Consider the following 23,133-nt stretch of genomic DNA (forward strand, 5'->3'; position numbering starts at 1 on the left):
TGAAAATATTTAAGGTTTGCAAAAGTCAGTAGCTAAATTCTTCTATCTTGTTTTATCAGTACATTTTTTCAAAGTATTATCAAATGCTTGCGGGAGGATAAAATTATTTTTGCTTAATACTAACTTCTAAAACATCTTTAAAAGTAAGCTTAACTTTCTAATTTGCAAAAGTTTTGTAGTAGCATTCAGATTTTATGATGCAATTCTTTTTATAAATATTAATATTTTATGAACTGTGTACTAAAACTACTAGTGACGTTTGGGAAAGTCTGATATTCTACCACTGTGGTTGCTGTGGACATTCCTCATCAGTATGCTTTCTATATCCTTTCGAGAAACCACAATGAAAAAACTCCGTGCAGACAGCAACTCTGACCACTTTTTAACACACTTATGCCAAGGGAAATGTAAAAAGGAACAGTTAACTGGGTGTATGTAATTGGTACTGAAACCATTCAAGGTAAAGATCCGAGAGCACTTTTCTGCATTTTGTTCTTTGCGTTCATGAAAGACAGCTTCCCTATAAGGGAAGAAACACTAACAAGATGATTGAAAAGATTCTTGATGGCTTTCATTGTTCGTGTCAGTTCAGCAACTTCATTCTGTTGAGCTGTTAAGCAAGACCCCATTTTCTCTAATATTTCAGGGGGTCCTGGAGCTTCTATTTTTAGGGATGATTGAGAGCTCCAAGAGGTAATGTTTCTAGGGGATATAGAATAGGCATTTGGAGAAAGCAACCTAAGGAACCTGGAAAATTGAAAGTGGGTTATTTAACACTTACTAACCCAAACTCGTTAGAAGGTACAGAACATGTGTATTTTCTTATGCCTTGCTATTAAGAGCGACCCTGTCGGCAATCCTGTCTCTCTTCCTCACACCTCATTTCTCCTTTTTTCTTTTCCTGTCTCTCCTTTCATCTGCATATTTGATCATAGAAGTAGTAGGGAGAGGGAGATGACACCCAGAAAATTCTTAACCAGGATATGACATTATAAGAGCAGAACTCTAAGAAGACTAAATAAATGGACAGTGGGTAGATTCCAATTTAGAATGTGGAAAGACTTAATATACGTGTGTTAATACTCTGATCTCTTGGCCTATCCAGTGCTTACACATTGTTATCACGGTTCTTCTATTTCTCACTAGTAATTAATCAGTCTCGTTTGCTAACTGTTTTCACCCATCTCAACACTAACCAGGGAGGTTCCCTGTTTCTTGGTGTTCTCTCTTCTGGACATTCATCTACTCATCATTTTACTAGTTGTCTCCTTGCTGCTCTTCATCTCTAGCCCTGGGTGTTTCTCCTGGAAAGCAGCATGTGATGTGGGCTTCCTTGATTTGAGCTTGTTTGCAGGAAGTTTACTTTGGGAAGTGCTACCAAGCTATAGGAGTAGAAAGTGAGCAAGGAAGGAGGGAATATATTATCAACTGCCACAGGCAACTTGAGCCTTGTCTGACTGATACTTGTTGACAAATGAATAGGAGCACTGCAGAATTACCCAAATGAACAACAGAAGAGGGAAGCATTTGTACTGGTTCCCATCCTCCATTGACCAGGGGTTGCCCCTTGAGACTAACTCTCCAGTACACTGAGGTTATGAGTGCCCAGTGGGTCCTGTACACAAAATGGTTGGCTCAGCAAGAGCTGAAACAAAAGATAGGCTAATAGGATGTGGAGAGGTGCACAAAAGGTATCTAAAACACATCTCTCTGCGGTTTCAGTTAGGTATTTCTAGTTGCTTATAGATATCCCCATTTGAAAGTTCTGCCTTCAGTACATTCCCTAACACGTCCAAAATTAAGGTTGTCATTTTATCCCTCAATTCCCTGACCAGAAAACTAAAAGCCAAAATGGTTCAAGGTATCGGTCACCTTTAAACTCCCTGATGGAGCAAACGTTTAGTAGCTCATCATCCTTGGGGAAGGGCTCACTGGGCTTTGAGAAGGATCAGGACCTTTGCTTACATGTTTGCTTAGCCCCGGAACTTAAAGTGGTTTAAGCCCAAACAGGAAGAGAGGAAAGTGAGACGCAGTCTCCTCCTCCAGCTGTGGCCAGGACAGCCTGACACCAGTCTTTCAGCCTGATTCTCTGGTGGATGAAAGAAAAACAAATGGCAGACTACCTGGGAGGGCCCAAGATATGACAATCCTCGGCATCCTGCCTCATGTTCCACCACTCAAATTTACAAAATAGCAGAATCAAGTCAGGCAGCCTCCTGGAGTTGTGGTACCTTCTCCTAATATTTCATCTGCCCAACACCAGCACAAAGTAAAGTTAAAAATACCTTGAGGGGGCCGGCCCGGTGGTGCAGTGGTTAAGTGCACATGTTCCGCTTCTCGGCATCCCAGGGTTCAGCGGTTCAGGACTCAGATGCGGACACGGCACCACTTGGCACTCCATGCTGTGGTAGGCGTCCCACATATAAAGTAGAGGAAGATGGGCACGTATCTTAGCTCAGGGCCAGGCTTCCTCAGCATAAAGAGGAGGGTTGGCAGCAGATGTTAACTCAGGGCTAATCTTCCTCAAAACAAAACAAACGAAAAAAAAAACACCTTGAAACTGGAGTTAAAATTACTTTGAAAATAGTTTTACTGAAAACAGGAAGATCGTGGGATTCTATAGAACTTTCTGAACAGATTATTTTAGCTGAATATACAATATCTGCATGGTGTTTAGTCAGGATGATAGAGGCCCCCATAACACCTTATAGGCACTAAGCTCCTTATTACCATTTAGTCGCCAAATCTTGGCAACGCTGAAAGCATCTGCCACATTATGTCTTTCAGCCAACTCAGGAAATTCCACAAACTCCCTATTCCCTACAAAATAAGATCTCTTTTTAGTTTGTCCTTGAAGCCCTCCCTGTATCACCACCTCAACCTGTGGGACACTTCCTGCCCTGTAAACCCTTTTCTCTAAGAAAGCCAACGACTCATTGTTTCTCAGATAACTCCAGAAGTGCTCCCATCCTCTACACCGCGCACCTGCTCAGTGCCTTTCCGTCCTAACAGCTTCGTATCGCTCTACAGTTTACAGAGCTCCGTCAAATGCAGAATCCCACTGGCTTCTCTTCCACAGCCTCTGCAGCACGTGGGCCCGTTCCCTTTAGCCTCATGCAGTCAGGTTTAACGGCTTGTCCAAAAGCACCAAGCTAGGATAAATACCTTGTATTAATGAATTTGCTTTCCCTTTTTAAAAACTCCGTTTTGACTTCCTTCAGAATGAATCGAGCCATTCTTACGCTTAGAGTAGTCCTGTTTCAGGTTGCTGATTTTTGTTAGACAAAGAATATCAGCTCTAGTTATGTTCTATTCATTCTCCTATCCAGTAAGATAGAAAAATGAAAACAAAATTTCTCCACGCTGCCTAAAATGCATAATATTTATACGGTTCTATTCTGTATTTACAAAAAGCGAGTGTTTTTGTAGCCCAATTACTGTAGCTTTTGTTTCTGTTTTCTTTTTATATATTTTTCAGAAAGTTCATTCAGCAGAGATTTATGGAGCTCAGTGCAAGGCAGGATGTTAGTGCTTACAAAGTGGAATTCTTAAATGATTTTCAAAGCCCAGGAAGGAAATAAAGTTGAGCAAAGATGCCAGAAACATTTCTCGGATTGACCTAAGGGTGTCATTATGTAGTTAAAACATAAGCTGATAAATCTTTGAGTCAATGGTAGGAATTCTACTACTTAGCGCTAATTATAACTCAGGAATAATACAATTGCTGTCAGTAAAACCCAGATCCTTGTATCTAGAAGATATTTTAATTAACAGATACCTTTTTTACTAAAAGAGGTGTAAGGGATGTTTTGTCCCTTTAAAATGGTATCATTAAAATACTTGCAAAGAAGAGAAAAATGTGACCATTTCAAATGTTATATCCACAATAAAGCATATGTAGAAAGTGTATTTTGAGTTCTTTTACTATTTCCTGTTGCCTTTGGATGCCAGGAATAAAGATGGTAGCATCAGATAATACATATTACTTGAGGTTAAAGGAACAATGGTTAAGAAAAGGTGGTTGTACAAGGAAAATAGATTAAACCACTGAAGTTAAAAATCAACTCTATAAAGTTCATCCTGTAGCCAAAAGGATTTTGATTTTTAAAAAAGTACTTAAAAGACCCTTGGATGAAAAAGAGTGAAATTCACTGTGAGTAAATTATATAAGTAAATTATTTGCAAAGACATTGGCCTAGACCTTCAAAGTTTTCCTCAAAATATACCACAGGTATGTATACATATATCAAAATGGTGGCTTTAAAAATTCAGCAATTTAAATGAGGTTGTGAGTATAGAGGTTACCCTGATTTTTCTGCTGGCTTCAGGGTATTTCCATAATGTTTTTCAGTAAATGGACCTTATCAGTATTCCTGAAGCCAGTGTGTACTGCATCGGCCAGTTTAGAAATGCTTTTATTTCCTGGTACGTTTGACTCCTGTGTTAGTGTCCCAATTTGTCATTCTTTTTTCTTTTTTGAATCTGTCTTCTCCCTTCTAAATATATAACAATAGTAATTTTTCCCCAAAGTTTTACTTTTAGAAAACATGTATAGCGTGGACAGTTTATTCAGAGCGCTTTAAAATTTCCCAAGGAATAGCCCTCGAGACTTTGCCCCATCAGTTATAAAGAGACTTATTTACATTCTTCTATTAAAAAAGTCACTTCAGATTTCCCTGCTCCCTGTTAAACAATGAGTCGTTTCAATAGGTAGTCATACCCTTCAATCTCAGCTTCTTGGACTTTCAGATGTGCCTAGAGTGAGAGGGGAAGGCATTTACATTGTCATTATCTAAATGACCTGTTGATAAAGACCCCCGCATTCCTCAAAGCTTCACCCTAGGCATGTCAAATTCTTTAGCTTTTTAGTTTTGCCACACATCTTAAGAGTTTATTGATCTAGACACAGGAGGACATTCTTGAGAAATGGATTCTTCAGTGATTAGGCTATTAGGGTTTTTTGCTATTGTTAAGACAGATTCCCAAATTAAAAATTCTTTTCCTAAGAAGTCATTAAGAACTCGGGGAAAAGCCCATTTTCCATTTAAATGGAAAATAACAGCACAGAAATGGGTCTTCTCATTGGTTATCAGTGAGAACAAAAGCTCTGCAGGGGAGATAGAGATCATCCAGCCTTCTCTCTCAAAGAAAGGAGGAAGCTGTTGGCGCAGAATTCAGACTCAAGAAAACTCAGTTACAAGACAGAGCTTGAGCAAATGTTTTCCTCTGCTGGCAATAAGATCCAGATCAAGGGAAAAATTATGCTTAACTTTATTGGTTTAGAGCTTCTAGAGCTTCTGTCTAATATGAAAGCTACTAGCCATATGTTTTAAAATTTACATTTAAATCAGTTACATTTTTTATAAAAGTAAAATTCTTTTCCTCAGCCACAGTAGCCACATTCCAAGGGCTGAAGAGCCACGTGTGGCTAATGGCTACAGGACTGGACCACAGCAATATACGACACTTCCATCATCACAGAAAGTTCTATTGGACAACACTGTTCTAGATGGTTTATTATTTAAACTTTTTAAAGAGCAGTTAAGCCACTACTTAACCACTTCTTATACTTAAAGGAAGATTGGAGAATTAAGGAATTCCAAGAATGACCGTCTTGGCTCTGCTCGCTGCTAATCTTTCTCCGTCCAGCCCCTCTCCCCCAAAAAAATTTCTTTTCAGGAGCATTTAGCTCATGAGTTAGAATATCCTGTTCCTTCTGCATTCATAGCTGGTCTAATTTCTATACAAATAGAGACTTTGAAACCAATATTTAGAATTTGCTAGAATAATAGAACAACTGGCAATTGGAAATTGGATTCCTGACTAACATTCCAGATCCCCAGTGATTAAAATGAGTTCGCTCATGGGGCCGGCCCCGTGGCTGAGTGGTTAAGTTCTCGCACTCTGCTTCAGCAGCCCAGAGTCTCGCCGGTTTGGATCCTGGGCGCAGACAGGGCACCGCTCATCAGGCCATGCTGAGGCGGTGTCCCACATGCCACAAGTAGAAGGACCCACAACTAAAAATATACAACTATGTACCGGAGGCCTTTGGGGAGAGAAAGGAAAAATAAAATCTTTAAAAAAAAAAAATGATGTTCCCATTTAAAAAAAAGAAAAAGAGTCCACTCATATTCTTAATAAGGAGAATCAGTTGATTGCTTTAAAAGGGGTTAAGTCTCTTAATGCCATATCTCATGCAAAGACAAGAGAATGTTTTAATCTAGATGCAATACTTGTGTTTAGATAATGCGTTTGAAATTTTTCATCATTTCTTAGTCGTACAGGTATCTTGACCAGCATTTAGCACTGATCTGTCAGGACTTTGAAAAATTCCTTATTAGTGAGATCGAATTAGTGCCAGGCTGGATGCTTCTGAAGCCTGATTTCCTGTCCTAACTACCAGGGGACCTTTAGAAAGACAAAAACAGTACTCAAGGCCCTCTGTCCCCGAGGCTTCAGTCAGAATTGCCAGCAGCCGCCAAGCCCTGCACATGTTTTAAAATCTCCAAGGAGATTTGTTTTTTTTCCCAGTCAGGTTTGAGAACTGCTGAGATAAATAATCACAAGGAACACCAAAGAAAGAAACAAAGTCTAGTTTTTCTGAAACAGAAATATTATCCTAGTGCTTTCTAATCTTTTCCATGTAAGGCACACATAGAAAGTGACGATGTTTGTGCAGTGCTTTGAAAATAACTGGAGATGCCGTCAGAAACATGTTAGGCCCCCTGAGGACTGAGGTAGTCCCTGTCTCCACACACCTGTAACCCGTTCCCAGCCTGCAGGAGTCAGTGGGAAGTTCTGCTCAAGATCCTAGCAAGTATGACGTAGTTACACAGAATCGTGTTGAATAATTTTTTTCATGATGGGTTTTTAAATCAACATATTTCTGACAGAATCATCAAAAGATGCTCTATATTCGTATTAGTCCAACATACCCCAAAACTGAGAAAGAGGCCAGAGTGAGTATCAGATTTTCTAAGTAGTTTTGGACTTACAAATGTCAAGTAAAAATACGTGTTTTTGTTGTAAAGAGAAATACATTGGCATTACCTAAGTGTATTTCCAAGATGTTTCCACTTACATTTTCTTATTTATTGCTGAAGTAAATTATGAAAATAACGTAATGCCTGAATCATACATTCTTATTTTTACTATTATAAAATGATGGGCTTTTTATATAATAGCTTTATCATTTAGCAATTAACTGAAACCTAACCCTATAATACCTGTTACTTCAAAGAAGCAATGAAAGCAGGAAGCAAAGCATTTAGCTCATTTTCAAGTAAGTTATTAAACATCCTCCATGTACTGATTAGACGTTTCTCTTGCTCTTTCTATTGCTCTCATTCCTTAAACCAAAATATGTCAGCTATTAACACCACCATCATAATGCTGTCTAGGGTTCTTGTCTTCAAACCAGAAGAGAATTGCTGGGTATGCCCTTTTTTTTTTTTTTAAAGAACTTAAGCACAAAATTCCAAGGTGCTCATGGAGCATTAGATGTGTTTTTTTCTTTTTAGCTCCTAGTTTACTGCTGTAATTCAAAAGCTATTATGAAGTTTACATAGCAAAAGCCAGATGGAATGTGCTGTTTCAGTGTGAGATACAGGAACAAGACAGTTTCTAAGGATTAAAAAATATATATGTGATGGTTTAGTGAAAGGAACCACTAGCCTGTTTCTAGGGTAACTCTGGAGATAAGACAGATCTAGTATTTGCAATCAGTAAATCTGGAAGGAGTGAAGTTGTCCTCAGATCGTTGAAACTTTTTAATAAGGACAAACTCCCATTGTATGGCATCCTGATTATTGTGTTTAGTTGGCTTCAGCTGTTGCAGGCCATGTGCAGGAGGCCATGTGCAGGGAGAGAGCCACCAGATACAGGACCACTCAGCCTGCACAGGTCATTCTTATAGCCCACTACTACTCATCCTCAGAGCCCGGGCTTAGTGGGTATGATGCCCAAGGGAATTCTGAAGTGGTCCCACTGCTTCTGCCTTTCCATGTATAGTCCTATCCCATTTCTCCAACTTGAGTAAAATGAGATTCCCAGGAGTATGTGAGCTGAAGAACACTCACCATTATCAAGTTGCATTTAGCTTACTTTAACACCTGGAGAACATCATGGTTCTGCCAAAGGGATCTTCAGGCCAGCCTGTGATCGTGTTTAATGATATTGTCTCCGTCAGAGATTCTCAAGTTGCACATCAGAATTATCTGGGAATCAGTGTCTGTAGTCTTTGCAGGCTCCTTGAGTGATTCTGGTGTGGGTTCAGAACCCCTGGTCTAAATAAACTTGAACTTTGATTTCTGAAGTAGCCAGTAAGAAAAAGAAAAATGGTATTGTAAGATAGTTATATGTATTTCCAAATGCATTGGGTAGCTTGCTTTTCTTAATTACTTAACATTCCTTCCAATAAATTTCTGATGTGGATACAGATCATAAGACAGAGTAAAGGCTGTGTGAGAACACTTCTCTGGATGAGGGAGGGCCTCTCTGCCCTGAACGTCTCCAGCAGGCTTAACTCCCAGCCTTGAACACGCTATGAACACCTGGTGCTAAAACTTTCTCTTAGCCTCTTGTGTCACCAAGTATTTGCCAGAGAATATAGTTGTTTTATTAATTTAGTTTATTTCAGGCATATATTTTTATCCTTGTCTCTCTAATAACTTTTTTTATGTTAGAAAAGCAGTATCTACTCAGTGGAGAAAATGTGGGAAATGTAGAGAAGCATAGAGAAAGAAAAAAAATTATCCACAGTCCCACAATTCAAAATAATTGCTAACATTTTTCATTCCTTTGTTTTACTAAATTGTCAGCTTCCAGAGATGCCTTCAAATTTTAGTATTCTAGGATTTGTTAGGTATGTGTGAAATTTCTCATAATGAAAAATCGTTCCAGAAGTGATCTCAGAGACACTGGAGTTTGTATACTTTCAGTATTATTTTAGGGGCCAGCCCAATGGCATAGTGGTTAAGTTCACATGCTCCGCTTTGGCGGCCTGGGGTTCACAAGTTCGGATCCCGGGTGCAAACCTAACACCACTCAACAAGACACACTGTGGCAGCATCCCACATACAAAATAGAGGGAGACTGGCACAGATGTTAGCTCAGGGCTAATCTTCCTCAAGCAAAAAAAAGAGGTTTGGCAGTGGATGTTAGGTCAGGGCCAATCTTCCTCACCAAAAAAAAAATATATATATATATATATTTTTTTGGCTTTTAGTTTTTCTAAGTCAGTTTCTTCTTGCAGAGATCCCTTCTCAGTGACTTAATATTTAACGGTCTTTGACATGTAAATTAAACAAAGCATTTTTAAATCACAAGCATGGTGTCCCTGTATACATGTGCATATTGACCCTCTCAAAGTATTCCACTAAATAAATCAGGCGTGATTATCCTTCTGCAGAAACCATATTGTCCCTTCTCCCTTTTAAAATACTTTTTTAAGGGCCAGCCCCATGGCCGAGTGGTTAAGTTCGCATGCTCTGCTTCAGTGGCCCAGGGTTTCGCCTGTTCGAATCCTGGGTGTGGACACAGCACCGCTCATCAAGCCATGCTGAGGCGGCGTCCCACATGCCACAACTAGAAGCACCAACAACAAAAAATACACAACTATGTACTGGGGGGCTTTGGGGAGAAAAAGGAAAAAAATAAAATCTTTTTTAATAAATAAATAAATAAATAAAATACTTTTTAAAGTACATTCCTCAGGCCTAGAGTATGAACATTAGTCATTAGTCTGTGCCACACTGAAGCTGCACTTACAGGTGTGCGCCGCATCGACAGACCTAGCCATGTGACACAGAGGCCCATTTATGGTGCCAGATTTCCAAGACTCCACGGGCAATTTCAGTTTGATCTTGAGTATCATTTACCTTTGGATACTATCTGATCTCCATTATTTCATAAAAATTCATGCTCCTGACCTCCCCTCAACCCCCAGTAATGTTAGCGTGTATAGATGAGGTGGCTTTGCAAATTAATGTTGGTGCTAAAAATGGATAGAGACTTAAGCTACTTGTATTATGGGAAGTGTGTATCAGTGCGGTCAAATGATTAAGCCAAAACAAAAGGCAGTTATAGTTTATTCCAGGATGAACATTTGATTAAGATAAAATAACTGGCATTCCCTAAAACATAGAGGGTGCTTTAAAACACAGGAGTCTTAAATTTCTGTAATAAAAGCTTTTTTTCTCCTAGAGAAAAACATATCTATAGTTGTCTATTTATAAGTTACTTTCCAACCCTAAAAAAATTTATCCTGTACTGCATATCAACACATTTGTGTCCCATGTGCAATGTCACCTATAAATGGCTTGGGCCCTTATTGGATAACATTGGCGGGGAGGAGTTTGAGTTTAATATGTAGATGTGTAGATTTTAGAATAAATTATTTAGGGGCCGGCCCCGTAGCTGAGTGGTTAAGTTCACGCGCTCTGCTTTGGCAGCCCAGGGTTTCGCCAGTTCAGATCCCAGGTGCAGACATGGCACCGCTGGTCAGGCCATGCTGAGGCGGCATCCCACATGCCACAACTGCAAGGACCCACAACTAGAAAATATACAACTATGTACTGGGGAGATTTGGGGAGAAAAAGCAGGGAAAAAAATCTTTAATAAAAATAAAAAATAAATTATTTAGCTTGAATAAAACTTTTTAAAAGTAGAATAAACCAGTCACAAGAGGTTTCTAATTTATCAACCAAATCAGGTTTATTGACATGAAACATTGGTAACTAGGCTAAAAATGAAATTGTCTAGACATACAGTTTTCAAGATTTATTTTTTAGTTACATTATGTGTTAACCTTAATGTTAGTAAACTTTTATTGTAGATTTAGCTAAATCAGTAAAGTAGCATTCATTAACCATGATGGAAATGCTTATTTTCTGTAACATGGAGGATGAAAATTACGTGAACTAAATGTCACAAATTGCAATTATAAACAGACTTGTTTGCTTACAAATGGTATAAACCTTGTTGGCCTTTTACTCTATATATATCATGATGATTGTCTTTTGAATGCTATGACTCTTGATTTGAGAGCCTGCTAAAACAAATATTTTTCTAGAGGCAGTAATTAAGTGCAACATAGCTGGAAATGTGAAACATGGTTTCAGCCTTTTTAGGCACTGGGGAGATACACTGAGTCTTTGCTAAATAAATTTTAGTTTGCGTGTCCTTGAAATAATTCTACGTTTGGTGTCATACTGTGAGAAAATCCAAAATAGAATGTATATAAATGTCTGTCGAGATTAACTTTAATAAATATGTGATTTTCTAAGTGACAAGATATATCGATTGTTATATTATAAAGTTTTAATACTTAGAACTAAATTTTTTTCTGATTAACCTAATAAAGAACTGAATATCGTTTTAAGCCTTTTTACTGAATAAATAATCAAATGATGCTATTTTTCTCTTTTTAAGGTTATAGGTTGTTTATTCTTAGAATCATGATGCTTTATCATCTATTCTAATATGTGTCGAAATATTCATTAATTGACTATATTAATTATAAAGTAAAACCTAGTTGCAGCAATATTGCAATTCGTAAGCTTTCTTTATAACCTCGGAAGTATTTTACAGCATGTAATACTTGTTTGAAATGGTTTATATAAGTTTAATCTGTACAACCTTGGGGTAAAATGTGAACAACTGCGCTATTAGGAGGATGTTAAAGTAGAGGCTATATTTACAGTGTCGTCTTTCAAATCTAGCTGTGCTGTAAACTGATGTTTGCTGTATGCTCCTCCTGATTTGAAATAGATGAAAGAAAATGAACCTATTATCGCCATGGTTCACACATTGATTGAGAACTCGGCGCTAAGACCCCAACTGTACCAGCAAGTAAGGTCTTGGACAGTGAATGATACTGCTTTATCATCTGCAGAACCCCTCAGTGACAGTTTTGGTTTATCCTCAGAGTTACTCATAACATTAGTGTTTTTATTCCATTTTTTGTTTTATGTCTATTTGGAAAAATGCAATTCATCCATGCTTTTCAAGATGCTGCAGTATTCTTGGCATGGCTTCGCTGAACATTTTGCTGTTGAATATTAAATGTGCCATCTTCCTGAAGTTTTTGTGCAGAGTATTTGATTGATATGTACTTGGAGGTCTGCAGTACATTTGCAAAATTTTTACTAGATTTTCGTTAATTTTAATTAACTCTAAAAGCGTTATAACAGATTTTTAGAGGAAACTTTAAAAAAATTTTTTTTGTCCTTTTAGGGGCAGCCCCCCCACCCCAAACCCCCCGGTGCTCAGTGTTTTAGGAATAGATTATATTTGTATGGGAGTTATTGAAATCTAATTTGTGTACTATGGTATGGTAAAACTTGAAGATAGCCATTCCTTAATATACGGAGAGTACCTTCTCCCTGTATTCTTATCATTCTCATGCAGTCATCAAGGTAGTCATTCTTACCCCATTCTTTTCCCTAACTCAACATATGAGCCATGGAGTTGGCTGGCTTTAATTCAGGACCTTGCTAATCTGCAGATCTGCAAAAGAAGTCATTTTATACATTCCTATCCAGTTTTTTTGTATTTCATGGTCTAAATGTTCTTAGCTGTGTGTTTTGCAACATCAGCTTCTTCCACTCGACACCCTCAAATTTCTGTGGCCTCTGACCTGTTCCAATACTTAAAAAATCATACAGAAGAAGAAAATTAACGTAACATGAAAAATGAATATATATTTTGATGAAAATATCTAAAAGCACCTGGTGAAAAGAAACCTTGAGCTCACACTGGCTTTAAAGGCTTCTGGTTTGCTTTAGTCGCCTTGGGGTCTGCATCGTGGGCCATGTAACTGGGAGATTGACCCAGCTGGTGGGAGGGTGACTTATTTCTGAGCACAGTTTTCAAAACATTTAAAGTATATTATATGATTGAGCACAGTTTTTAATTTGCAAAAAAGAGAGAAATTATTAAATATTTAAAGTTAAACAGCTTTACTTTCCAAAAGAAAATGGAATCTTGTCGTTCTTAAGGTCACCAGATTATAGAATCTTGACACTCCATTCCAAAATGCCACACTGAGAACCCTAGCACTTTTTCTGGAATTAACACCTTTTTCAGTGTCTGAAGCTGTCAGTTTGTCATTTTATATATGCTAAATTGACATGAGATCAAAGGCATTTTGTTGTAATAGGTTATGTTTTCATTTTTCACATTTTTCATGTTTTCAGTAAGAGGGGTACCCTGGGTTTTCTCTTTGGTTTGGTTTGTTTTTTCTTTTTTAATTTATCAGTAATCAGGGTTGATGATGCAGAAGTCACAGCTATTGAAATTACTCAGTTGCACCAGAAGTTCGAATTGGAGGTTTTCCAAAAGTGTAGAGATATCTGGAACTGGTCTTATATAGCATCATTGACCTTGAATACCGAAAGAGCAGTAGATTTATATAAGTATGTTTTCTCACATTAATACTTGAAAGAAAAACATTTGTACAGTACAGGAAGATCTGAGTGTGCTATGTCAGCAGCCATGCCGAGACACGAGATGGGTGACCAGTTGCCAGGTAATGAGTGTTGACTGTCCATGCAGTCAAGTCTAGGGAGACTTTGGGCAGTCCTTTTTCCATCAGCCACTAGTAAAGTACTTAATTATTGCAGGGCTTCATTGTTGGATAAAAGTGACAGTCAGACACATTTCATAAACTCTGGGTGTAAATTTGCATAAACTGAAATTAGACCTTATTTTTTCTCCAGGTTTCCCTTATCATGTTCTTATCCAAAGAAAATCTTGATGAAAGTTTCTATCGTACACTGTTACAGTTTGCCTCTCTGCTGGCGCATTGCAATGCTGTGTTAATAGGTTCCTGAAATTTAGCTGAAAATTCGGTGGCAAGAGAGTGTTTTCATAGCCATTCAGGTTTTCTCTCAAGAGGACCTTCATGTTTGCATTTTCTTAGAAGAAAGAGGACACCTGAGAAATTACCTAGGCAGTGATTTTCTTAAAATTAGTCAAATAAAAAAGACGTAAAACTGAATCGAAACAAATGCTAAATAAGTGAGCAAGTCGAAAAATTCCTCTGCATTTATTACTCTTTGTACCACCTTTCACAATTACATTTTGTGCCAGAGTTTTTATAACATAATTAATGTTGGTGACATTAATCACCTGATAAATAATTATTTTAAGAGATGCTGATATTGGCAAACACCTACAGCCCTTTGAGCAGTTTCGAGTCCTCTTAGGAGATAGTATCTAATTTTATCAAATAGTTCCCCAAAATCCTTTTTGGTGTTTGTAATATATTCATATACTTTAAAATATATACATAGCCCACTGCTTAAACAGGATACTTCAGAAAGTTGAATTTTAATTAACAAAAGTAATTTTGTCTCAACTTAATGCCAAGCTAGTTTAAAAAAAATAATTAGGTATTTTATTATGAAAAAGCTCTGACTTTCTAAATAAAATACAGCACATGTTATCTAGTCAGTAAAGTTTGTATAATACACTTTGCAAATTGGAGCCTGAGCACAGCTCGAGCTTATGTAACTACAAAGCCCATTTTCATTTACTGTTCTGATGTTGCTGAGGGACTTCAAACACAGGCATCCAAGCCCAGAACTTTTTTGTTTTCTTGGCTAAAGATGAAATTGAAAAACGATAGAAAAGTATTGCCATGAAACGTTATTTTATAAAGAACTTGAGCTAATCAGAATATTCACGAAATTACATTTTTCCTGTTAGTAGGATTTTCATATTCAGGACTAAATAGCAGAGTTCTTCAATTCTAGATGGAAATTGTTTTTTTAATAAATTATATCCATGTTTTCTTAAGAAAAGCTTCAGTAATTATTATCACTAATGGAAAATAGGCCATGCTTAACGCTTAATTATTTAAAGAATAATCTTGGTTTTTTTAATGCTTTTCTTCTGACAGGTAAAAGCAATATATAGTGGGAAGTTAATTATTTTAGGATTTTTGTTAGTTGGTATCTAATAATGAATATCTTTTTTGAATAACTTGATAGAAGGTTTAAATAAATTTTTCAGTGCTACTAAAAATAGAGGCACAACAAAAATGAATCTAATTTACTTGTGGAATATGTTTATATGGCTATAAGGATGTGTCATTCTAAAATTATAACTACACAGCACACATTTTCTTTTTTATAATATACTAACTGATAAGAAAATGAACGTGCAATAAGATTCCTAAATGAAAATAGCATACCAATATCCTAAATATTTATTACAGATTACTAAATTTCCAATTTAAAATACTAATGTTTTTTCTCTTGACCCTGGGATATAGAATATAATTCATATTTTTATCTAAATGTAGCACTGTCCACTAGTTACATTCAAATTATACATTCCATGGTTTAGTAAAGCTGTTTTGCATTTAACTTTAAATATTAAATAAGCAAAGTATATTTGGACATTTAGTAGCTAAAGGCTTTCTATCTTTAATTTCTTATAAATGAGAAGAATTAATTTTCGTGTTGTTTTGCATTTTTTATCATGGATCTAAGCCATTTTCAAACTTGCTCTACATGCCCTTTTTTTTTTCAGATAGGAGTATAACTCTTTTCTTGGATCTAGGTGCTTTAATTCAGAATGACAGTTGACACTTCTCAGGACATATTCATAGTGATCCTTGGATATTTTAAAATAGTACATAAGTGTTGTGACTTTTGCCATTAAATTCATTTTTCATGTGATACTCATTTCTCTGAAAGTCTTGTGGTTTATTAATCACTGTGCATACCCTTAAATAGTCACAGATTCATTTGCATGAGGTACGTGAAAGTAATGTCTTGAAATGAAACACGTAAATCTAGGATTTATTATTGTATGTTTGGAATGCTTACATTTTTAACTTCCTAATTCCCACATTTCTAGATCTATTCAAAGTTGTCTGCTGTTTAAATCATGCCTTCTTCTAAAGATGTAACTGTCAAGCAGTTTCTTACAGAGAGGGCATACATAGTTGTAGCTTATACCTTCTTAGGCATTTGTATATGTACATATGAAATTTAGTTTTCCAACCTAGAATGTAGTTGGGATACGTTACTCCCATCCTCACTTTGAGAAAAAGTGTACCATTTAGTAAACATGCAGTGAGCCCCAATTAAATTTTTCCTACCGTGTTTTTGTTACTGTCTGGCGCTCAATATAAAGTCCAAAGACAGGAGAGAGAGTGAAATACTGCCCGCAGAGGCTGTGATGTGATCTGTGGTATAACTGACTGGGAGGGCTACTGAAATCTTGGTAAGCAGAGTCAGAAATGAGGATTTGTTTGACCAAAAGATATTTGGAAAAAATTGAAGGAAGGATGTTTACACTGAATAATAATTCCTTACGGTATAATAAAAGGTGTCAGTGGACACATATAAACTTATGAAATTTGACTACCCGTAGTTTATAACAGGCTTTCAGCTTTATGAGGTTTTGACTGATTTTCCTCTTTTCAATTAAACCCATCCTTTTCCTCCATTATCTTTTAGTTCTTAAGACAGAAGAACAAGATAAGTCTTTATTGTGTATGTGTGTTTATATATTACGTACATGTATACAGTATGTTGCAGGTTTTGTTAACAAAATTGTACTAAGACGTGTTGGCATTTGAGTGTACACATACACAGTTGTGTGTTATGTGTATACCTTGAAGGATGGCTTTGACTGTTCAAATATGCCTGATTTGAATATTTGATTCAACACAGTTGCTATGATTGTATTTGTCGATTTTTCGTTAAAAGAATGTGTGTCTTACAAATGGAAAATGTAAAGTGCTATATAATTTTGCTTGAATAGCTTATTTTGTTTGACAAGCCTAAGTTAGCATCATTCTTATGTACCTTGCATACCGTATCACTGTGAAATATTTTTCTACTTTTGTAATGATCTGTGTTTGAAGTAAACTTCTAAGAGCATAAGAAGCCTTAAAATCCCATTTTTGTTATTGTTATGTAAATCTAAATATTAAGTGTAGACTAAATAAATATATTTTTAAATATTATTTTTTTAAAGTTGTTATATGGCATTTTTCCTTATAGCTGTCACAAGATGAATGTAGAGGCACATTATACAAATACAGACCTGAAGAAGTCGATATTGATGTAAGTATTAGTAAGCTATATGTTGTCAGTGCTCTGTCATATTCTCTGCCAAAACTTTGGAAATAAGCATGACAGAAAACTTGCTCTTCCTCCCCGCTCTCCCAAATGACATCAAAGAAATTCGCATTTTCTTCTGCTTTTGCACTTAGATTCAATTAAATCCTCGCTCCCCGTCTATTCTCCACCCACCCCTACCCCCATAGTTAGTGCTTAAACATATTAAGAATCACTTAAATGAAAGTAAAAGACTATTTCTGATTTTTAAAAAAATGATAGAGAACTGGAGACAAAGTAAAATTGTCTGTGACTTCTATCACCGCTTCCTTTTTCACTTAAATTTAAGGTTTGGATTTTTTAAAATCTATTTTAGATCGCTGACTTGCCATACATTCTTTTGTATTTATATCTCATTCTTCCCTCCTTTCCTCTGGTTTTTATTCCATTGAGGTGTAGCTCCTCATTTCAATACAGTCCATTTGGTGTAGCTTGAGTTTTGTTGTCTAAAAAAATAAGGTGGTTACTTTAATGGACAAATGGCAAAGAGTGAATTCTCAGGTTTCTTGCTTGCTTGTCATTATGCAGTTAGATTTGGGACATATTTACAGTTTGTCCAGGGTTTTTATTTTCAGATGTTTGGAGGACTGGTTTATTGTAGTATTGAAATTTTATTAGAGTACCCTCTCGTATTTTCATAAAAATTGGGGTAGTACCAAGAATTTAAAACATTAAAACTATTGAAAGTGATTTTTCTCCATTGGCTATCACCAATATTTTTATTTGTATTATTGCAATTAGAAGCAATCTTTTGTTTATATTCTTTTCTCAGAACATAAGAGCACATTTAAAAAATATAAAGCAGAATCCAGCTGGTGTTCTAATTAAGGACAATGTATATCACTTAACCTATCCAGCAATTTGTAGAGAAAAAATCTTAACCACATTGAAATGATTTGTTAAAATCATATGAGACTGCTTGATGACTAATAATATTTTGAATTATGTAGGTTAAATGGTATGGTTGAAATGCTTTTTCACTTTGCATGTTTTTAAGCATTCTATCTTTATAAGCTATACTTTAATTTTTATTTTACTGATTGAAATAAAGATTGACCTGATTAGGTATTCCATGGCTGTTTTAAGTGTGTTTTCTTGTTATACATACCTCAGTTACGGGAGTGACTGCCTTCCTCCAATTACAGGGAAAATAAAAAGTTGCTAATGAAAGACATCTTCTCCTATAACCTAGGCCAAGTTAAGCCGATTATGTGAACAGGATAAAGTGGTACATGCTCTGGAAGAGAAACTTCAGCAACTCCACAAGGAGAAAGTAGGACAATTATGTTTATTATCTACAATTGACGTTACTTTATATGATTATTATCAGGACACTGATAACTATAGTAAAAAAGAATTAATTCGATGATGCAGAACATTAAGTGTAATTATTTTTATTATAATAGTACACGCTTGAGCAAGCTTTGCTATCAGCCAGCCAAGAGATAGAAATGAACGCAGATAACCCAGCAGCCATTCAGACCGTGGTGTTACAGAGGGACGATTTACAAAATGGACTGCTCAGTACGTGTCGGGAACTCTCCCGAGCCACTGCTGTAAGTAGCAGATTTTTTTTCCTAGTAAGAGTCACTGAAATATTATGCACTTCTTTTTTTCTTCTTTCTAATTTATGTATTTTTTAATTGGACTGTCCTTAGGGTTATTCTTCACTATAACAAGAAATTAATTAATAATAAAAATAAGGAGTGATCTTTATTTCTCTATTTAAATAGTAGGCATTTTGTCCTTTGTGACATAGTTGTTTTACAGGGGAGATAAATACTCCTGTTTATGTATCATGCAAATGCAAAATTCTTAACTATGTTAATATTTACTGCATTAAGAAAATAAATATTTTGGTGCCGGCCCCTTGGCATAGTGGCTAAGTTCACCAGTCTGCTTCAGCGGCCCAGGGTTTGCAGGTTCAGATCCCAGGCACAGACCTAGCACCACTCATCGAGCCACGCTGTGGTGGCATCCCACGTGAAATAGAGGAGGACTGACACACATGTTAGCTCAGAGCCAATCTTTCTCACAAAAGTAAAAGGAAAATAAATATTTTGTGGATTTTAGGGGAGTTAGAATAATTTGGGGAAAGTGCTAATTGGATTTATTTAACCAACCATTTCAGTAAAAAGCAGCTGTGAAATGCTTTTAAGAAGCCGTCAACATTACCATGTCATAGCTGCAGTGTGACCTAAGTTTAGATGGTAGGTGTGAGTAACAAATATAATTAGTAGAACCTTTTAACGCATAGTCATGTCACTTAATAAAGAGTCCCTTGAGATTAGCCAATCTAAAAGTCTGACTTCGAGTTTATAAATTGAGTGTTTTAAGAGTTTAAACAGTCTGCTTTAGAGCCTATGATGCAGTCATCTCTAAACATAGTAAGAGCACCTGCCCAAGCAGCCCTTTGAAGGAGAAGTCCCAGCAAAAGCCACCTGTTAGAGAAAACTGCTAACACACCCTTGTGTATACTTTCAATGGGCTGTCCAGGGAGCAGCTACCTTTTAAGAAGGTTCACAGACAATACGGCTTAGCTAAGAGAGGTCTTTCCAAGCTGGCAAGATACCAGTATCTCAACAGGGCTTCAATTCCAAACACTAAATTAACATTCCAAACACAAGCTATTTTTAAAGGAATATACCATGGTTTTAAATAAGTCAAAACTTAGTTTTTGTGCTTCTTAAATACCTTATATTTAATATACCTGTTCCTGTTTTTAAAATATTATTTCATTATCTCAGTTGAGTCTCTTAATTATACTGTGATGTTTACATATTTTTTAAGAATTAAGTATCCTTTCAATTGTGACCTTCTTGAAATCAGAACCATATCTTGTTCATCTTTTAGCTCTAGCATTTAGCACTATAGGATATGCATTAAGAATTTGATGAATGAACTGCGTCACTGTTGCAGAGCTAAAAATGCTATGCCTGGAACTCAAATCCAGGTCTTCTAACCATAGTCCTGAGACTTGGCTCTACGTGGATTTTTATAATATAGTCATAAAGAAAATATATGCACCTGATATTTTGTCTGCAATGGAGTAGTGCCTACTTAATCAATGATGGGTAGGATTTAGATGGGAAGAAAGGGGAGGTGAAGGATGAGGGCTGTCCATGAGGGACAGAACACCTTGAACCACGGCACAGAGATGAGAATGTGGGAGATGTGTTTGGAGAAGCAAGAAACAGAACTAACTGACTGACTGGAATAGAGGATCAGGAATATGAGATTAGAAAGGGAATACGAGGTCAAGCTGTCAATGCCAAGCTAATGAAAAGCTCAGTATCGCTATGACAACCTGAGTCAAGTCAAAATTTAGTTAGAAGCTATTTTATGATTTGCTATCTGGTTTGGAAAGTTCTAGGGACGTGGAGCGTTCAGTTGAACCATTACTTCTTCCCTTCCCAAGTGGGTTTAGTAACAAATTTCATCGGTAGGCTTAGAATTTGCTTCATCCTAAGGTTAACTCCAGGCCTGATGGAAGTTTATTAGAAATATTTTAGGGGCCGGCCCCGTGGCCGAGTGGTTACGTTCACGTGCTCCTGGGTGAGGACATGGCACTGCTCATCAGGCCATGCTGAGGTGGCGTCCCACATACCACAACTAGAAGGACCCACAACTAAAAATACACAGCTATGTACTGGGGGTCTTTGGGGAGAAAAAGAAAAAAAGTAAAATCTAAAAAAAAAAAATGTTTTAGTAGAAATTAGTCACATTCGAATATACTGTTGATATCCTATATAAGCACTTTCCTGGTTTTTTTCCCCTTGCCTTCAGCATTATTCAGCGGTCAATTACAAGCTGTCACTATGTTCTTCTAAGACATATCTTGCTACGTAGAATACAAACTGTGTTATTTGTGCCTTTATGTAAACTCACTCAGATTGTAGCTGAAGGCTACAAATGATGTGTAACATCATACTGGGCATATGGTTGGCACTCAGTGGATGTTGATTAGATTTAAATTTGAGTTACATTTATGCCAGCAGAATGCCAAAGGATTCCGCTGATTCTTTCACAGTTGAATCGGGTCATTGGTTCTGATTCAAGTCCTGAGGTATAAAAGATATAATAAAGAGGTGTACCATTAAGGCCTCCATAGATCGAATCTTTGATTCTGAGAACATCTTCTCCTCACCTGGTTGGCCACTAAGGTACATGAAACTAAGATTAACACAAGGTGAACCTGTAAAGCAGTGTTCCCTTTACGTTTTATTTAAATCTTGACAGTACATCTCCTCATCATCTGCCCCATCCCACACACACATGCTCTAAGCACACGGCGCCTTTGTGTCCCCTCCTTGCCTCTACTTCTTTTTATCTGAGTCTGATTAGTGAGAAAGATTGTTATCACAGCCAGTTACACCTGGAAATCTTTCAGCGTGTCGCCGTCTTCGTTTAGGTTCTCTCCTGAAAGCAGAGCCTGAGATGAGGACTGGGTTTGTTTGGGAGATGCTTCCAGGAAGCGGAAATGGGGGTGTGGAGAATGAGACAGGGAGGGGGAGGAGCCAATATGTTTCACTGCTGTCTTGGTTACAACTGTGGGCAATAGGGATTTGACCCCACTGGGGACTTACTGAGGAAATAGGCAGAATGCTTCAGGATTTTCCACTGAACGCCAGGGAGGCTGGGCTATCCTTCACTCTGGTCGAAGTTGCCCCGGGGTCCTTAATTCATTCACACTTCAAACTGCCTTAGCTAGCTTGCCATGAGACACCAGCATGCATGGACTGTAAATGCTTGTTCCTTGAAATCAGGTGGGCAAAGGGCATGTGGTGTGGAGCTCCATAAACATCTGCTACAGTCACCTCTCTTGGGGACATTAGGCCTTATCTCTCTCTACATGTCAGAGAAATATTCTTGTGCTTTATCAGTTCAACAGGTTCTTCTCTTATTCTTCCCAACAATTCAAGGAGCCAGATAAAGCAGATACCATTCACTTATCATAATAGATAGAATTTGTGACTCATCCAATAATGGTAGCAAAATATATTTGTATTTCTGTGTTTTTGACAAACTGACGCATTAACTAAGCTGGATTCTAGATAGGAGGGCCATGCGTAAACAGAGTTTTAGACTACAATGGATATACTAGGGTGTAAGATTGTAAACTTAAAGGGACAGAGAAGCAAGACTAAGGACCTGCCTCTGGTAGAAGCTTGCACATTCAATGTCTTCGTGTACTCATTCGCAATATTATAAAGAGCTACTGAGAATCATGGTTATAGCAAAGTAATTTTTACAGTAGATCTGTCAACAACCATGAATTGTCGTGGAATACGATATAACATTCCCCCAAAAAGAGACAGCAAGATGTGATACACCTCCTAATGTGCTGCAGTATAAAAGACCCAACAACACTTACGAGGTATTTTTACCAGGAGATCAAATCTGAATCTCAGCAAGTCTCAGTATCTAACTACAGACTTATAGGAAATAAATACAGGGAACAGAAGAGCTCTCCAAGCAGTACCACAGGGATTCAATTAGCAAAATTCAGAATAGGAGAAATTCTATAGGACAAGTAGCCCATTCTCTTCAACAAATAAGTAGCAAGGGATGGGGGGATTACTATAATTAGAAATGTTTTTTTAAAAAAAGGAATACAGCTTGAAGTCAGCAATTCCAAAAGTCCTATGCACCCCAATGTTCATTGCAGCATTATTTACAATAGCCAAGACATGGAAGCAACCTAAGTGCCCATCAACAGATGAATGGATAAAGAAGATGTGGTATATATGTGCAATGGAATACTACTCAGCTGTAAAACAGAACAAAATCATTCCATTTGCAATAACATGGATGGACCTTGAGGGAATTATGTTAAGTGAAATAAGCCAGATATAGAAGGATAATCTCTGTATGACTCCACTCATGAGGAATTTAAAAATGTGGACAAAGAGAACAGATTAGTGGCTACCAGGGGAAAGATGGGGTGGGGGGTGGGCACAAAGGATGAAATGGTGCACCTACAACATGACTGACA

General features: G+C 37.1%; 1 protein-coding gene across 35 annotated transcripts in view; it reads left to right on the forward strand.

Annotated features, from left to right (window-relative positions):
* PLEKHA5 (pleckstrin homology domain containing A5) overlaps positions 1-23,133 on the forward strand; it is a 231,116-nt gene that overhangs the window by 175,363 nt on the left and 32,620 nt on the right. For 16 of the 35 annotated variants that reach the window (XR_011439988.1, XM_070270991.1, XM_070270995.1 and 13 more), the window contains 3 exons: positions 17,022-17,084; positions 18,331-18,411; positions 18,545-18,694. Coding sequence is in view for 33 of the 35 variants with exons in the window: in XM_070270991.1 (XP_070127092.1) it covers positions 17,022-17,084; positions 18,331-18,411; positions 18,545-18,694 (294 nt within the window). In the remaining 2 variants the exon portion in view is untranslated. Of the gene's footprint in view, positions 1-11,720; positions 11,851-16,472; positions 16,509-17,021; positions 17,085-18,330; positions 18,412-18,544; positions 18,695-23,133 lie in introns of those variants that run through there. The other 19 variants (XR_011439987.1, XM_023643201.2, XM_070270990.1 and 16 more) reach the window with 3 other exon arrangements.

This window comes from Equus caballus, chromosome 6, assembly GCF_041296265.1.
Source record: "Equus caballus isolate H_3958 breed thoroughbred chromosome 6, TB-T2T, whole genome shotgun sequence".
Classification (NCBI taxonomy): Eukaryota; Metazoa; Chordata; class Mammalia; order Perissodactyla; family Equidae; genus Equus; species Equus caballus.